Genomic DNA, 17856 nt, shown 5'->3' on the forward strand with positions numbered 1-17856 from the left:
AGAGTGAGATGTGGGTGGCAGGGCAATTCATAGAAACATAGAATATCAGGGGAGGAATAGCTCAGTGGTTTGCACATTGGCCTGCTGAATCCAGGGGTTATGAGTTCAATCCTTGAGGGGGCCATTTAGGAGTCTGGGGATTGGGCCTGCTGTGACCAGTAGGTTGGATTAGATGATCTCCTGAGGTCCCTTCCAACCCTGATATTCTACTCTATGAGGAAAGACCTCAGGAGGTCATCTAGTCCAATCCTCTGCTCAAAGCAGGACCAATCCCCAACTAAATCATCCCAGCCAGGGCTTTGTCAAGCCTGACCTTAAAAACCTCTAAGGAAGGAGATTCCATCACCTCCCTAGGTAACCCATTCCAGTGCGTCACCACCCTCCTAGTGAAAAAGTTTTTCCTAATATCCAACCTAAATCTCCCCCACTGCAACTTGAGACCATTACTCCTTGTTCTGTCATCTGCTACCACTGGGAACAGTCTAGATACTAGATTTCTAGATCCACTAGATTTCTTAGTGGATAATCCTGGCTCTGGAAATCTCTCATTTCACTGAGACTTGTTTGATCTGAATCACTCACAAGCACCAGTTTGCTCTCTCTTAGTTTTTCCAATGTGCCCTTTGATCTTGGTGATAGGCACAAATGTTAATAAATAAAACAGCTATATAGTGGATGTGCACTACAATGCACAGGGAGGAGCAAAGCAGGGTGCCTGCTGCTACAGGACACTGTTGGGGGGCTGCAAAGCTGCAGTCCAGTGTTTCTCAACCCTAAACAATACACTCTTCAGGTGTGCTGTGGGTGGGTACCCACTAGTCATACCCCAGGCACCAAGGAAGAAGAAAAAGGTCAGCAGAATCCAGCAGTTTCTGGAACCCATGTGGGGACAGAGGAGGGGCATGGATTTGTTAATTTTCTTCATCTCTCTGGCAGGACCTGGCCTGGATGCTGAGCTTCTACATCCAATTCTCACTTATGAGCCCTTACTGGAGGTGAAGTCTCCTGGGGTTCTGTCTGCTGCTCAGGTATCGTTCACTGATTCCCCCAACTCCCTTTGGCTGTGCCTTCTTCTCAGCCTAGCTCTGTCTGTCCCTTTTGGTACTTTCCTCTCCCTTCTGTCTCTTTGACCCAGCACTGTGGCAGGGAACTGCACAGGAGAAAAATGGCAGCACAGAAGAGGAAGTCTGCGCTCACCTGCTGGCAGTTGCTGTAACCAGGGCACCAGGAAGCATTCAAAGGAAGGAGAGAGATGTTTTATTGCTAAAATATGCTCAGTTCATGACAAAAATAGCTTGGTTTTAAGCTCCTCCACAAAGCCCACAGCCCACAGGTTCTATATAAATCACCAGCTCACAACAGCAAGCCAGAGGGTCAGTGGGACAAAAGGTGTCTCATGCAAAATAACCTTCAATACGCAAATCAGGCATATGCCTACCCTGTGTCTCCTACACTCATCCCCCATGCTTGTTTTATGCATCAACTTGTATGCTATTCTAAATTAGATTGTAAAATCTTCAGGGTAGGGATTTTCATAATTTGTGTGTTGTTACAACACTTAGTACATTGGGCCCTAAGCATAGGCACCGACTTCTGCTCACACTGGTGGGTGCTCAACCCGCCTCTGCCCCTGGCCCTGCCCCACCCCCATTCCAATACCTTCCCCAATGTCCCCGCCCCAACTCTGCCCCCTCCCTGCCCCTATTCTGACTCCCTTCCCCAAATCACCTCCATGGCCCCGCCTCTTCCCCTGAGCATGCCACATTCCCGCTCCTCCCCCCTCCCTCCCGAACAGCTGATTACAGCAAATGGGAGGTGCTGGGGGGGAGGGGGAGGAGCTGATCAGGGCTACTGGTGGGTGCTGAGCACTCACTATTTTTTCCCATGGGTGCTCCAGCCCTGGAGCACCCACAGAGTCAGCACCTATGGTCCTGACGCTGGCTCAAATAATACATGGTTTCCAGCAATTAGCTGTCTGAAGCCCTGTATCTAATTCTTATATTAAAGAAAGAAAATTAAATAAATATTAGACCCACTCAGCTCTAATACTCGCATGCTCTGACATCTTGTTTCAAATCACTTAAGGGACACTAGTTAGGTTTAAAATTTTAATATATATTCTTACTTTGTTACTAACTCTGCAGAGAGAGACCCCATCAGGACTTCTGGGTTTTATCTCAGCTCTGGAAGAGGAGTGGGGTCTAACAGATTACAGCGGGGGGAAGCTAAATCTGGGTTCTATATAAGAACATTAAAATGGCCATACTGGATAAGATCAATGGTCCATCTAGCCCAGTATCCTGTTTTCCAACAGTGGCCAATACCAGGTACTTCATAGGGAATTACAGAACAGGCAATCATCAAGTGATCCATCCCCTGTCACCCACTCCCAGCTTCTGGCAAACAGAGGCTAGGGACAGCAGAACAGTGTTGCATCCCTGACCACCCTGGCTAATAGCCTTTGATGGACCTATCCTCCATGAATTTATCTAGTTCTTATTGGAACCCTATTGGTATCATCATGTTTAAATACAGTAAAGATATGTAAAAGTGTTGAGCATAGAGCTGGTATAGTTTGCAGATGACAAATGTATTTAATTCAGTCAAGACTTTGGAACCTTACAAAGATAGGCAATATAATTGCAGATGGAACTTATGTTGACACCTGCAAGATAATGCACAGTGGGAATATGTTTTATGCTACATATGCCATATAACATATCTGTAAAGGTTATGATCTACTGAATTTATTCATCCTATTTGTATGCATGTGTCATTATTGTATTCGAAGTTATTAATATTGGCTGTATACTTGTTTGATTTTAAATAGCCTTAGTAAGGCATTTGGTTAGCTTCTTTAGACAGGAATTTGCAAGTTAAGTGCCCAGTCAAGAAGCACTTAATGGACAATGGATCTTGGAAGGCTGCAATCCACATAAGTAGATGTTCAGGGTAGCATGTAAACAATAACTGCTGCCTGTAAAAACTGAGTCATGCATGGACATGTGACTTGCCCTTGTGACTCCAAAACTCCATCTTGGAGCTGGACTTTGCATAGGAGAGAGGAGGGGGTCTCCACCCACAAGAGAAAGTCTATTTAAGCCCATGGGAGACCCCTCCATTTTGTCTTCAGCTGGCAAAAGAGAGAGCCTCTCCACCCCTAAGGATACCTGAGAGAAACTGGAACAAAGGACAGTAACTACAGGGGGTGTGAGTGATTGCTGGACCCAGACTAGAAGGAGACTAGTTTGTAAAAGGAAAGTTACTGGAACACCTCTGAGGGTGAGGTTTTATCTGTATTCAGTTTTCTTACTGTATTAGACATAGACTTCTGTGTTCTATTTTATTTTGCTTGGCAATTAACTTTGTTCTGTCTGCTATTACTTGGAACCACTTAACTCCTCCTTTTTGTATTTAATAAAATCACTTTTTACTTATTAACCCAGAGTATGTATTAATACCGGGGGGGGGGGGACAACAGCTGTGCATCTCTCTCTATCAGTGTTATAGAGGGTGAACAATTTATGGGTTTACCCTGTATACGCTTTATACAGAGTAAAATGGATTTATTTGGTGTTTGGACCCCATTGGGAGTTCGGCATCTGAGTGTTAAAGACAGGAACACTTCCTAAGCTGCTTTCAGTTTAGTCTACAGCTGTTAGGGGACGTGGTTCAGACCTGGGTCTGGGTTTGTAGCAGGCTAGAGGGTCTGGCTCAAACCAGGCAGGGCCCTGAAGTCCCAAGCTACCAGGGCAGGAAAGCAGGGGCAGAAGTAGTCTTGGCACATCAGTTGGCAGTTCCCAAGGGGGGTTCTGTGATCAAACCCATCACAGGAAGAATAATTTGAAATACTCATACACCTTTGTTGGTTTCTAAGTTAACTGAAACAGTTGGAGAAGGATAATCCAGGTATCATTAACACTGTCTGGGCACCATTGTGGATAACTCAATGGAGAATTCTGCTCAGTGTGAAGCAGCAGTCAAAAAAGAAGACAGTGTTAGGATCTATAAAGAATGAGATAGAGAATACTGAAAATAGTATGCCGCTGTTTAAATGAATGGGAAACTCTCATCTTGAGCACTGTATTCACTGCAGGTAACCCCATCTCAAAAAAACATAAAATGGAAGTAAACTTGGTTCACAGACATCCGATTAAAAAGAACAGGACTGTCTACATTAGAAAGGAGACAGAGAGAGATGTGCTAAAAGTATAAAACATTATGTTTAAAACACCACGTTAAAAGAATGTTAAGGTTGCAAAGTCAAGCACTCAAAAGTTAGGAAATGCTAGAATGAAGATAAAGCAGTGGTCCAGCTCAAGAGCAGCAGAAGGTCCCTAAAATAGGGGGGGAGGGCAACCAGCACCTGAACCATGCCCCCCCACACCATCCCTTCCCCCCAAGGCTCCTCCCCTTCCCCCCACTGCTCACCTTTATGACCAGTAAAAAGTGAGATGGGCCATAGCCCCTGGTGCCCCCTGTTCTGGCACCCACGTTCCAGCTACTGGGCTGATGTAGCATAACAACTACTATGATTAATGGGTTCCCCTCTCTCTCCTGCAGCTCTCTGAAGGATTATGGGGAGCTCTGGTGTGATGCCTATCTGCATAAATAAGTAGCAACACCACCTTGAGACATTCTGCATACAGCAGCTGCCACAAAAATAATATAAATACATAATAAAAATGAAGCCCTTGTAAGGCTAGCAGATTTGGGGAAATGGTAGAGCCTGGCTAGTAGGAGGTGGGGGTTGCTAGGAAAGTTTGATTCCAGGAATGATGTTTGGTTTTAAAAAAAAAAAACCTATTCCTTTTCCTTCACATGCTTCTCCCTTTGCTTCTCCCTAGGGCTCAGAAATGGGGACAGTTTTCTTGTTCTGTGTTTGTACAGCACCTAGTACAATGGATTCCTGGGCCATGACTAGATCTCCTAGCACCACTCTAATACAAGTAATGCATTAAAATAAGGACAGTACAATTTTTTACATCAAGGATGTTGGATTTAGCCCCCCACCCCTCCAAAAAAGGGGGCCTTTGGAGTGAGAACAGCAGCCACTCTTTTATTTTATTCTCACTATCACTGCCTTGAAACATTGTCCTAATTCTCTGTGTTCTTTTCTATCTTAGAGTGTAATCTCTTTTAGGTAAAGTATGGGTTTTACTGCTTGTAAAGGAGCTGAATAAATCTAAATAACCATTTTCACTGTTTGTCTCTATGGACCTTACATAAGAACATAAGAAAGGCCGTACCGGGTCAGACCAAAGGTCCATCTAGCCCAGTATCTGTCTACCGACAGTGGCCAATGCCAGGTGCCCCTGAGGGAGTGAACCTAACAGGCAATGATCAAATGATCTCTCTCCTGCCATCCATCTCCATCCTCTGACGAACAGAGGCTAGGGACACCATTCTTACCCATCCTGGCTAATAGCCATTTATGGACTTAGCCACCATGAACTTATCCAGTCCCCTTTTAAACATTGTTATAGTCCTAGCCTTCACAACCTCCTCAGGTAAGGAGTTCCACAAGTTGACTGTGCGCTGCGTGAAGAAGAACTTCCTTTTATTTGTTTTAAACCTGCTGCCTATTAATTTCATTTGGTGACCCCTAGTTCTTGTATTATGGGAATAAGTAAATAACTTTTCCTTATCCACTTTCTCAACATCACTCATGATTTTATATACCTCTATCATGTCCCCCCTTAGTCTTCTCTTTTCCAAACTGAAGAGTCCTAGCCTCTTTAATCTTTCCTCATATGGGACCTTCTCTAAACCCCTAATCATTTTAGTTGCTCTTTTCTGAACCTTTTCTAGTGCTAGAATATTTTTTTGAGGTGAGGAGACCACATCTGTACACAGTATTCGAGATGTGGGCGTACCATGGATTTATATAAGGGCAATAATATATTCTCAGTCTTATTCTCTATCCCCTTTTTAATAATTCCTAACATCCTGTTTGCTTTTTTGACCGCCTCTGCACACTGCGTGGACATCTTCAGAGAACTATCCACGATAACTCCAAGATCTTTTTCCTGACTCGTTGTAGCTAAATTAGCCCCCATCATGTTGTATGTATAGTTGGGGTTATTTTTTCCAATGTGCATTACTTTACATTTATCCACATTAAATTTCATTTGCCATTTTGTTGCCCAATCACTTAGTTTTGTGAGATCTTTTTGAAGTTCTTCACAATCTGCTTTGGTCTTAACTATCTTGAGTAGTTTAGTATCATCTGCAAACTTTGCCAGCTCACTGTTTACCCCTTTCTCCAGATCATTTATGAATAAATTGAATAGGATTGGTCCTAGGACTGACCCTTGGGGAACACCACTAGTTACCCCTCTCCATTCTGAGAATTTACCATTAATTCCTACCCTTTGTTCCCTGTCCTTTAACCAGTTCTCAATCCATGAAAGGACCTTTCCTTTTATCCCATGACAGCTTAATTTACGTAAGAGCCTTTGGTGAGGGACCTTGTCAAAGGCTTTCTGGAAATCTAAGTACACTATGTCCACGGATCCCCTTGTCCACATGTTTGTTGACCCCTTCAAAGAACTCTAATAGATTAGTAAGACACGATTTCCCTTTACAGAAACCGTGTTGACTATTGCTCAACAGTTTATGTTTTTCTATGTGTCTGACAATTTTATTCTTTACTATTGTTTCAACTAATTTGCCCGGTACCGACGTTAGACTTACCGGTCTGTAATTGCCGGGATCACCCCTAGAGCCCTTTTTAAATATTGGCGTTACATTAGCTAACTTCCAGTCATTGGGTACCGAAGCCGATTTAAAGGACAGGTTACAAACCTTAGTTAATAGCTCCGCAACTTCACATTTGAGTTCTTTCAGAACTCTTGGGTGAATGCCATCTGGTCCCGGTGACTTGTTAATGTTGAGTTTATCAATTAATTCCAAAACCTCCTCTACTGATACTTCAATCTGTGACAGTTCCTCAGATTTGTCACCTACAAAAGCCAGCTCAGGTTTGGGAATCTCTAACATCCTCAGCCGTGAAGACTGAGGCAAAGAATCCATTTAGTTTCTCCGCAATGACTTTATCATCTTTAAGCGCTCCTTTTGTATTTTCATCGTCAAGGGGCCCCACTGGTTGTTTAGCAGGCTTCCTGCTTCTGATGTACTTAAAAAACATTTTGTTATTACCTTTGGAGTTTTTGGCTAGCCGTTCTTCAAACTCCTCTTTGGCTTTTCTTATTACACTCTTGCACTTAAGTTGGCAGCGTTTGTGCTCCTTTCTATTTGCCTCACTAGGATTTGACTTCCACTTTTTAAAGGAAGTCTTTTTATCTTTCACTGCTTCTTTTACATGGTGGTTAAGCCACGGTGGCTCTTTTTTAGTTCTTTTACAGTTTTTCTTAATTTGGGGTATACATTGAAGTTGGGCCTCTATTATGGTGTCTTTAAAAAGGGCCCACGCAACTTGCAGGGATTTCACTTTAGTCACTGTACCTTTTAACTTTTGTCTAACTAACCCCCTCATTTTTGTATATTTTGAAATTAAAGGCCACAGTGTTGGGCAGTTGGGATGTTCTGCTCCATCCTGCCAAGACCTTCCAAAGGAGCTGGATTGACTGTAATTGATGTTATTCAGCACATCCACACTTTACATGAGTGCCCATGTTTAGTGTTTTACCCTGCCTTACCACTAGTGCTACACACAACTGAGTCAGCAGCAATGCCTTCTGAGTTTTTATGTCTAAGGCTATGGCTACATTAGCGCTTCAAAGCGCTGCCGCGGCAGCGCTCCCGCGGCAGCGCTTTGAAGCGCTAAGTGTAGTCAAAGCCCCAGCGCTGGGAGAAAACTCTCCCAGCGCTGTCCGTACTCCAGCTCCCTGTGAGGAATAACGGACAGCGCTGGGAGCCGCGCTTTGTAGCGCCGCAATTTGCAGCGCTGCAGAGGGTGTTTTTTCACACCCTGCTGCAGCGCTGCAAATTTGCAAGTGTAGCCATAGCCCTAGTGTACCTAGTGCTACTCAAGACACAGAGCATTATGGGTAACTTTGAACAGTCTTGCAGACAGCTCATTACTGCCCCAGGGAATTGGTGGAGATGATTTCATTCCCTCTCCAGTAAAATTCTATTGCAGGGAAGTTTTTCACTAGAATCCCATCTTGAAGAATGGGCATATTTTCTGCCCGCTCATAGATTTATTATTCTCTTTGACCTACGAGAAAGTCTCCTTCAGACCTTTATTGTTTATTTGTTAGAGGGCTCTCAGGTCCTAGCCCACGCACCTGAGACAATGTTCTGGCCTTGACCAGCCCTTTGGAGAGGCAGGAAATAACCACAGGAATGGACACTGCTCTCAAGGGTACGGAAGTGACGACACGTCCCCCTGGTTCCTAGGCATAAAGTCGGCCACAGGGGCTCCGCATGCTGCCCCTGCTCTGAGTGCTGGTTCCCCAGCTCCCATTGGCTGGGAACCCTGAATTGGGTCCACAACATAATTAAAAAACTAAATTCAATAAATCAGTTTCCCCAGCAGCCCTGCCTCAGAGAAAATAACCTAAACTGGGAATATCTGTAATGTTGCTCTGCAGTGGAAAGGTAAAGATCCAAGATCTATTATTACTCCTGTATTAGCAGGGCTGTTGTAAGCAAGACATGAGAAGCAATTCTTCCACTCAACTTCATGCTGATTAGACCACAACTGGAGTATTGTGTCCAGTTCTGGGCACCACATTTCAGGAAAGATGTGGATAAACTAGAGAAAGTCCAGAGCAACAAAAAATATTAAGTATCAGAGAGGTAGCCGTGTTAGTCTGGTTCTGTAAAAGCAGCAAAGAATCCTGGGGCACCTTATAGACTAACAGACGTTTTGCAGCATGAGCTTTCGTGGGTGAATACGATGAAGTGGGTATTCACCCACGAAAGCTCATGCTGCAAAACGTCTGTTAGTCTATAAGGTGCCACAGGATTCTTTGCTGCTTTTAAAAAATATTAAAGATCTAGAAACACATGGCCTATAAGGGAAGATTGAATAAAAATGGGTTTGTTTAGTCTGGAGAAGAGAAGACTGAGAGGGGACGATAACAGTTTTCAAGTACATAAAAGGTTTTCACGAGGAGAAAGAAAAATTGTTCTCCTTAACCTCTGAGGATAGGGCAAGAAGCAACAGGATTAAATTGCAGCAAAAGCAGTTTAGGTTGGACATCAGGAAAAACTTCCTGTCGGGTTAGTTAAGCATTGGAATAAATTGCTTATGAAGGTGGTGGAATCTCCATTGTTGGAGATTTTTAAGAGCAGGTTAGACAAACACCTATCAGGGATGCTCTAGATCAGGGGTCCCCAGCGTGGTGCCCATGGACACCATGGCGCCCGACGGGGCATCTAAGCGCCCCTGCGTAATAGCTGGTGGACGAGCATCAGCTGAAATGCCGCCGACAAGCTGCGTCATCCAGAGGCGTCGCCGCCGAAATGGATGACACTACTTGTCGGCAGCATTTCAGCAGTGACGCCTACTGACGTTGCCGCTTGTCGGCAGAATTTCGGCAGATGCTCGTCCGCCACCACGGTCCTCCGTGGCTCATTGTCTGTCATCTGCCAGACAAAAAAGGTTGGGGACCACTGCTCTAGATGATACTTAGTCCTGCCATGAGTGCAGGGGATTGGACTAAATGAGTTTCAGCAGGCTAGTTTCTCTATGTTCCCTACTTAAAACTTTGGGTAAATTTTTCAAAAACAAACAAAAACCCAACACATCCCTAAGTCCAATTTTCAATAGTGACTCAGCCAGGCACTTAACCTTTTAAGTCCCATTGAGTTACGAGACTAAGGGTATGGCTACACTTGCAGCTGTACAGTGCTGCTGCGGGAGCGCTCCCGTGGCAGCACTTTGAAGTGCGAGTGTGGTCGCTGCAGGTACTCCACCTCCCCGTGGGGATTAGCCTACAGCGCTGGGAGCCGCTTTACAGCGCTGTAACTTGCTGCACTCAGGGGTGTGTTTTTTCACACCCCTGAGCGAGAAAGTTGCAGTGCTGTAAAGCGCCAGTGTAGCCAAGACCTAAGGTTCCTAGGTGCCTAAATCACTTTTGAAAATAGGACTTAGGTGCTCTTGAAAAATGTACCCTTTGTCTCAGTTGCTTAAAGTAAGGTACCTGTTACACATTGAATGTTAGGTGGTTAGCTTTCCATTACAAAGCAATAAGCTAGTCAGTCAGTCCCAGCACCATCGAAGGTCCAGCAACCTGCAGAGATGAGGTGGCTGATTTTCCATTAGAAAGCTACTTCTGACACCCCTCCCACCTTTTCATTTTGACAAAGTTAAATCAATCCTCTGTAAATGTACCTGTCCACCAGAGAAAAATGACTTTTTGAGAAAAATTTGGTTATAACCTGACAGAGCATTTGTGAGATGATTCCCTCTTCCAACTTCAACATTCTTTCATCTGTTTGAAAATTGGTCTAATGTCATTTCAAACTCCAGCTTGTCCTAGAAAGCACAAATTTGCTTTGTTCTGGTGGCTTCAATATGGACTGCTATTTTATATTTAATGAGCTGGAATTTTGCTCACTTAAAATTGTACTGTATGGAACATGCCGATTGATGAATGCAGGCTACACCTGTACACATCGTCATCTACCAGACCAACAACTACTGGATGGCAGAGGAAGAAAGAGATTAATGTAGCAACCAAGCAAGATAGCAAAAATTTTCAAGAGATCTATTTTCTGCTGTCACGTCAGTGATCATGATATTCTCCTGCCAATAGTGCCTTCCATTCCATGATCTCAAAGTGCTTTATATAACTAATTAATTCAGCCTCAAACACCTTGTGAGGTAGGTATCGCTGTTCCCATTTTATAAATTAGGAAAACTGAATCTCAGATAACTTAATTGACTTGTATAAAGCCCACACCAAATTACTGTCCAAGCCAGGATTGAAATTTCAGATCACCTTATGCCCAAATTCAACAGTGAATCTGCAAGACCACTCTTGCTCATGACTGAACCACTTCATTGGTCTCTCTTTTCCCACTGTAATGATATGGAAAATCAAGAGGCACAAATTCATGTTTGTACAGCACTTTTATAATGGAAAAATGCAAATAGTATTAGGTCCCCTGTACAGTTTGGAGAAGCAGAGAATGGCACAACGGAAGACCAAATGTCTTTCCCTAAATCCTAGCTCCTTCACATTCCACAGAGCCTGGAAATCTCTGCTAAAATGAATGCAGCTTGTGAGAAGGGCTGGGATAATGTTCAAGGTTTTTCTCACCTTGCATTATTCCTATGGATTTCTAACCTTTATTCCATTTGAGTAACTTTTTCTTTGGAATGGGCTGCAGTGAAGCAGCTATTTCAAACCCGAATGAACAACTGAGCAGTTTTCCATTTTTAGGTTTATTTATGTTTTTCTTCAAAACTTAAAAAATAAAATAAAATCTAGTGACAAATGTTAAACCTGGGAAGTTACAATTCCTTCACAGCTCCTCCTCATTTACATATTGGGACCAAACCAACACAGGGCTGGGATCTGGAACGGAATAATCTGCATCAAATGGTTAAATTTCAGTACTTCCTGTGGGGGGAAGAATCTTCCCCTCCCTGATCAGATACTTCTATAAATAGAGGAGGGGGAAAGTTTAAAACTTCAAGAGGATTTTAAATTTCTATGTTTTCTCTCCATCAATCACTTAATTACCAATCTAATACATACAGATAAGTGAAGGAAGACCACAGAGAATCCCCATTAAAGTAAGAAATTCCCTTTTTTCTGTAGCTCTGTACCTCCCTCCCCAACATTTGGATTTTACGCATTTTTCCCCACTTTCTGCTTCAGTCTCCATCTCTTCCACACTCTACTTTGAGCTGATTTCTTGATCCATTTGGCTGACATCCTCCTTTTCAATATTTGGGTTTGGCTTGCATTATGGCTAGTCAACAGCACTCCTTCAGTCAGCCAGAGGGAACTGCTTGAGAGTAACACAAGGTGTTGCCTGTGCACAATCTTTGCAGCACCCCCAGACTGGCCTTGGACAAAGTAAGTCTGAAGCTGATGAACACTGTCACTGGATTGCTAATACAGCTCCGTCACCCCTTGGTTGGTCAATATCTCCCACTCCTCCTAATTCCCCCACCCTTTCACTAATTTTGTCCCTCTCTTCCCTCAGCATTGTGCCTATACTGCTTCAGTACTACAAGACTGTCATCCGGTTCACTGACAGGGAAGCACTATATGGAGGAGCGGAAGCAGCACAGGTACCATTCTCCCCTGCAGGGTATAATTCAGAGCAGTGCAGGAAGAATACAGGATCTTCTATCCAATTTAAACCCCTGGAGGATCTGGGAGTGGAAGAGAACTAGCACAGTTCTGGAAGGTCTGGTTATTTCCCCTTTTTGAACTTTGCTGCTGCTGCACTATTGCCCTTTGCTTTCTTCTTGGCTGAGCCCTTGGGTTCTGGCTCCTTACGCTTGACTGAGGTGATGGAGCCAGTCACCTTGAAGAAGTCATCCAGACGGCCCTGAGTGCTGCCTTGGCGGCTCTTGCTCAGCCTCTTGATCCCATTGCGGATCCGTTCTTCGTTGAACTGCTTCTCCCCACACATAAAAAGGACAAGCCCATCCTCATCCGGCTCATTCCACTTCAGCTCCACAGCCTCAGGGTCCACCACGTCAGGCTGCAGGAAGAGCTGCTGTGCCTCCTTGTGCAGCCAGTTCTCAGGCAGGGGGTACTTCTTGGCATCTATGTGCTGCACAATGTTTTCAATGGTCTTATGCTGCTTGATGAGCTCCACAGCACGCTTGGGCCCAACGCCACGTATGCTCTCACAGTAGTCACAGCCCAGAAGGATGCACAGGTCCACAAACTGCTCCCATGTTAGGTCCAGGTCCTGCAGGACACGGTTCAGGTGGAATTCCTGGATAGGGAGCTTCTTGGCCTCACTGGCCGTAAGGTGCCGCATCAGCACGGGGCTGCCAAAGGTCAGGCAGTCCATGTCTTCAGTGGCAGCTGCATAGACTTTGCCAGCTTTCACTAAGGTGGCACAACTGGCTTCAGCCTCACCTGGCGCCTCCACATAGGGAATGCCCATCAGGGTCAGCAGCTTCTTGCACTCGTCATTGTGCTGCTTTGTCACCTTGACTAGCCTCTTGCTGAATTTCTCCACGTTGTCCTCTTCCCCTGCCTCTTGGGCCTCCTGGAGCAGCTTCTCTGCCTCGGCCCGGCGCTCAGTCCGCTTGGCCAGCTCGCCCGACTTCAGCTGGGGGGGCTTGCCATCAAAGACGTAGACCGGTTTGATACCATTCTCCACCATACGGATGGTTCGGTAGAACATGCCCATCAGGTGACTGGTGGTCTCCCCTTCCTCATTCTGCAGCATGTCAGCTCCCTGCCGCACGGCAATCAGGAACTGGTAGATGCTCATGGAGGCGTCGATGGCCACCTTCCGGCCAAAATAACTCTTGATGTCATTCTCTCGGATGGCACCGGGCGCCGCGTCTGCGATCAGCTTGGCCAGGCCGTGGATTCCCATCCTAGCAGCAAGAAACAGGAGAATGAGGCCAGGAGTGGCCCCAAAGCACATTGCACCCCGCAGGCAACATGAGCCAGAGCTCAACGGGAGAAGAGCTCTTCAGGAAGTGGGGGGAACGGCCACACGACCCTGCCACATAGGCCTCAGTGCCCCAGGATATCACATCCACCCCAGGGAGCTCTGAAGCATCCTATGAAGCATATCCTGCACCCTAGACACCACCCATTCCCTGCAGCCAACACCCCCAGCCCCCGCGGGGCAGCGCCCCCAGCAGCCCGCCCAGCCCCCCGCCCGCGGGGCAGCGCCCCCAGCAGCCCGCCCAGCCCCCCGCCCGCGGCGCAGCGCCCCCAGCCCGCCCGGGAAACGCGCTGAGGGGCAGCGGGGCGCGCGCGCTCTCGGGGGGGGGGGGTTACCTGTCTGTGCTGGGTACTTGACCCGCGCGCGGCCTCCAGACACCGCCACTGACTCTCGCTTCCCGCGTTCTGAAATCGCGCGCCGGGTGCCGCGCACTGCCCGCTGGGAAGCGTAGTCCCGCTCGCCCAGCTCCTCCCGCCGTGTCTTGCCGGGAAGAGCGCGGGCGCGCCGGCGCGCAGACTACAACGCCCGGGCGGCCGCGCGCGCACCCCGCTGCCCCGGAAGCGGAAGGAACGGCCGCGCGGCTTCCGGGGCAGCGGGGGCGACCGGAAGAGACGTGTCCTTCCGTGGCCGCCGGTAGAGGGGAGAGCGGCGCGATGGTGAGATACGGGGGCGGCCCGAGCCCGGGCGCTGCTCCGCTCCCTTTACCCCCCCCCCGCCGGCCCTGGGCCGCGGGAGCCTGGGGCGGGGCTTTTCCTCCGCGTCTAGGCCTGAAACTGACCGAAACCTTCACATTCACCCCCCCCCCAGCGCCCGGGGCCGCCTCCTCCGCGTGGCGCCCGAGCCCCGCTCCCCCAATCAGGGGGTTGGGACCCTGGGGTTGCCCCCTCCCCATGGCGCCCCTGTCCTGCCCCGCCCCGTGCTGACCGGCTCTGTCCCGGCCTGAGTGGGAGGCCGGGGGTTACTGCCCCCCCCCCCGGACTGGCTGGGGCTGGGGCTGGGCCTTGCCCTGGGGGTGCAGCTTCCGCTGTGGTGCGAGCATCGCTCTGCTCTTTCTCTCTTCCCAGGAGCTCGAGGCCATGAGCAGATACACCAGCCCGGTGAACCCGGCTGTGTTCCCGCACCTCACCGTGGTGCTGCTGGCCATTGGCATGTTCTTCACTGCCTGGTTCTTCGTGTATCCATCCACTACGGAACAGCAAGAAATTAGTAGCCGGGTGCCCTCAGGTGCCTCTGCCAGCAGAGGCTGGACTTGGGGGAAGAGCCCTTTAAAGCAAAGTAGGAATGGCTCTGCTAGGAGTATTGAGGAGCCTCAGGGAGCAAAAGGGGCACATCCTAGTTGGGATGGGTCAGCTGGAAGCAGAGGGTAGAAGATCACAGTTTTGGAGGGTGTAACAGTCTGGGGTGGGGGATACACCAGTGTGGGCAAACTATAGCCCAGGGGCCACATCCAGTCTTCCAGACATTTTAATCCAGCCCTCAAGCTCCTGCCAGGGAGCGGGGTCTGGGGTTTGCCCCACTCTGCTGCTCCAGCTAGGGAGCAGGGTAGGGGGCTTGCTCCATGTGGCTCCCAGAAGCAGTGGCATGTTCCCCCCTCTGACTTCTACACATAGAGGCAGCCAGGGGGCTCCACATATTGCCCCTGCCCCAAGCGCCACCCCCACAGCTCCCAATGGGAGCTGCAGGGGCAATGCCTGCAGACAGGGCAGCATGCAGAGCCGCCTGGCCATGCCTCCGCATAGGAGCTGGAGATAGGACATGCTGCTGTTTCTGAGAGCTGCTTGAGGTACGCACCACCCAGAGCCTGCACCCCGATGCTCTGCACCCCAACCCCCTGCCCCAGCCCTGATCCCCCTCCTTCCCTCCCAGCCCAGGGCACTCACCTGCATCCCAAACCCCTCATCCCCAGCCCGGAGCCTGCACCCCCAGCTGGAGCCCTCACCCCTCTCGCACCCCAACCCCCAATTGTGTGAGCATTCATGGCCCGCCATACAATTTCCATACCCAGATGTGGCCCTCTGGCTAAAAAGTTTGCCCACCCCCGGGATACACTGTGGTTGAACTGAATTGCTTGAAAAGTTGAGCAATGGATGTACCTAGACTTGGACTGAGGGGGAGATGATTTGCTGTTGGTAGAGAAGCCAGGAGGGCAGGCAAGAGGGCCAAGAACAACAAGGAGCCACAGCTTGGCGATGTGTTTGAGTCAGGCTTGGTGTGAACGTACAATAACCTGCTTTTTGATAATGTTCTTTGACAGCACTTGGTATTGAGGATGATGTGGGAAAGGCTGCCTGGCTGGAGCCCTTCAGGCCATAGAAGCAGTCTCTGCAGGAATCTTAGATTGCATAGTAAATATTACCCTGGTACAGTAAAAGCTGTTTTATCCAGCATGTTGGGGGTGCCAGTAAGTGAAAAATGCTGTTTAACTAAGAGGGAGGGACTTTGGGTGCAGGAGGGGGTGCGGGGCTGGGGCATGGGTGGGGATGCGAGGTGTGGGCTCTGAGAGAGTGTTTGGGTGCAGGAGGGGACTTGGGACATGGGAGGGGATGCGGGGTGCCAGATCTTGGGGGGGGGGTGCTCACCTCGGGCGACTCCCCACAAGCGGTGACCTATCCTGGTTGCTCTTAGGCGGAGATGCGGCAGGCTGCCCTGCATGTCGTTCCCGCCCCAAGTGCTGTCTCCACAGTTTCCATTGGCCGGAAACAGCAGCCAATGGGGGCTGCAGGGGCAACGCCTGCGGGCGGAGGCAGCGCGCAGAGCTGCCTGCCATGCTTCCGCCTAGAAGCAGCTGGGACAGGTCGCCACTTGTGGGGAGCCACCCAAGGTGAGTAGCCCCTGGACCTGGGACCCTGTGCTCCAAGACCCCTCCCACACCCAAACTCCTTCCCAGAGCCTGTGCTCCACACTCCCTCCTGTGCCGCAACCCCCTTTCAGACCCGTGCCAACTGGACTTTCAATGAAGATCAGAAATGCCGGTTTATAGAGCTTTCTGGTTGGTGAAGTGCCAGATAAAACAGCTTTTACTATGGAAGGCTACCTCCCTGCCAGACCCTTTTGATCATTGTCAGGCCAAAGTTAGAGTGTGGTACTGTAAGCCCCCTGATCTGTCTCTTTGGTTATTGCTTTAACTAGCCTTTTCAGCTATGAAGTGACTTCCACTAAGTACACACGGGACATCTACAAGGAACTGCTTATCTCCCTGGTGGCTTCACTTTTCATGGGCTTTGGAGTTCTCTTCTTGCTGTTGTGGGTCGGTATCTATGTGTGATACTAAGCCAGGAACCTACTCTAGGTAAGACCTGTAGGACCAGAACGTAGAGCTAGTCAGCATGTCCTCAGTTACAGGCACAGCTGCCAGAGGCTGATAAATGCTAGTTTAAAAATGGCTAGTTAAGCATTTGTAGATCTCTCATCTCCTGGAGACAATGTCACACCCTGAACTGGTGAATGCTCTGGACAGGAGCGTCCCTTGGAGGGATTACTGTTGGGGTACAGGGCAGTGGACATAGATGCTTCTATGCCACCATTTCCCCCTATATGTGGAATCGCTGCTGCTGGTTAATTCTCCAGCACTTTAACAGGGGCTGTAACTATCCTGAGGCAGAGCTCTGCTCTTTATTCAACACTTCTCTGCAGATGTGGAGCTGCTTATCCTTTCCCCCTCTATGGATTGTGTACACGGGGGTTTTGAATGAAGGCAGCTCAGTGGCACACACGCGTCATCCCAAACCAGTTATTTTACTCACATGTGCATTATAAACTGGGATTCCCAGAGTCTTCTGACAGACGGTGAATAAATAAATGAATCTGGAATGAGCGGGGCTAAGGAATTGAATTTCTGTCTCTCATGGCCTGCTTTCACACAAGCTCCCTCTGGCACTGCTTCAGTAAAGCATCCCACTCACCTGTGTGTTTCTGGGTCAGACAATAGGGCCGATAAAGGAGCTGACCTCCATTTCGCAGCTGGGTTTGGAGTTTGCTGAGTCCTAGTCTCACTCCCACCTAATGGCTGTGGGAAGCAGTTATGGTAGCAGCAGGAGCTTGGTTTTGGGGGAAGGCTGTCACGCTAACTTCCTGCCTGTGTCATTTCAGATTCCAGGTGGAAGACCTCACAGAAGCTCCATCTTTTTTCTATTTTTGTACTTTAAGGATATGGCCCATCACAGATGCAGACTCTGTGTCCTGCCAAGTGACATCACCTCAAGCGTGAATAAAGCTGGTTCTGTGATGTAGCAAACTTTGGGGTCCTACTCTGTGTTTTGGGGGCTCTTTATCTGACTTTCAGAT

At 48.3% G+C, this 17856-nt stretch overlaps 2 protein-coding genes across 2 annotated transcripts; one reads left to right on the forward strand and one right to left on the reverse strand.

The window, feature by feature from the left end:
• Nucleotides 1-11283: 11283 nt before the first annotated feature.
• FEN1 (flap structure-specific endonuclease 1) lies at nucleotides 11284-14101 on the reverse strand. Its single transcript, XM_039538629.1, has 2 exons — nucleotides 13908-14101; nucleotides 11284-13495 (listed from the first exon to the last, which is right to left on the reverse strand). Exon 2 carries the CDS (start codon nucleotides 13492-13494, stop codon nucleotides 12346-12348), a length of 1149 nt encoding a protein of 382 aa, XP_039394563.1. The 5' UTR covers nucleotide 13495; nucleotides 13908-14101; the 3' UTR covers nucleotides 11284-12345.
• On the forward strand, nucleotides 14074-17806 carry TMEM258 (transmembrane protein 258). The gene is made up of 4 exons (XM_039538630.1): nucleotides 14074-14228; nucleotides 14637-14746; nucleotides 16711-16861; nucleotides 17662-17806. Exons 1-3 carry the CDS (start codon nucleotides 14226-14228, stop codon nucleotides 16835-16837), a joined length of 240 nt encoding a protein of 79 aa, XP_039394564.1. The 5' UTR covers nucleotides 14074-14225; the 3' UTR covers nucleotides 16838-16861; nucleotides 17662-17806.
• Nucleotides 17807-17856: the final 50 nt, after the last annotated feature.

This window comes from Mauremys reevesii, linkage group 4 (assembly GCF_016161935.1).
Source record: "Mauremys reevesii isolate NIE-2019 linkage group 4, ASM1616193v1, whole genome shotgun sequence".
Taxonomy (NCBI): Eukaryota; Metazoa; Chordata; order Testudines; family Geoemydidae; genus Mauremys; species Mauremys reevesii.

Excerpts from the sequence above, each read along its gene's own strand:
- FEN1 (XM_039538629.1), bottom strand. The coding sequence starts at position 13,494 with ATGGGAATCCACGGCCTGGCCAAGCTGATCGCAGACGCGGCGCCCGGT.
- TMEM258 (XM_039538630.1), top strand. Across the intron at positions 14,747-16,710 it reads TTCACTGCCTGGTTCTTCGT|CTATGAAGTGACTTCCACTA; the intron begins GTATCCATCCAC and ends TAGCCTTTTCAG.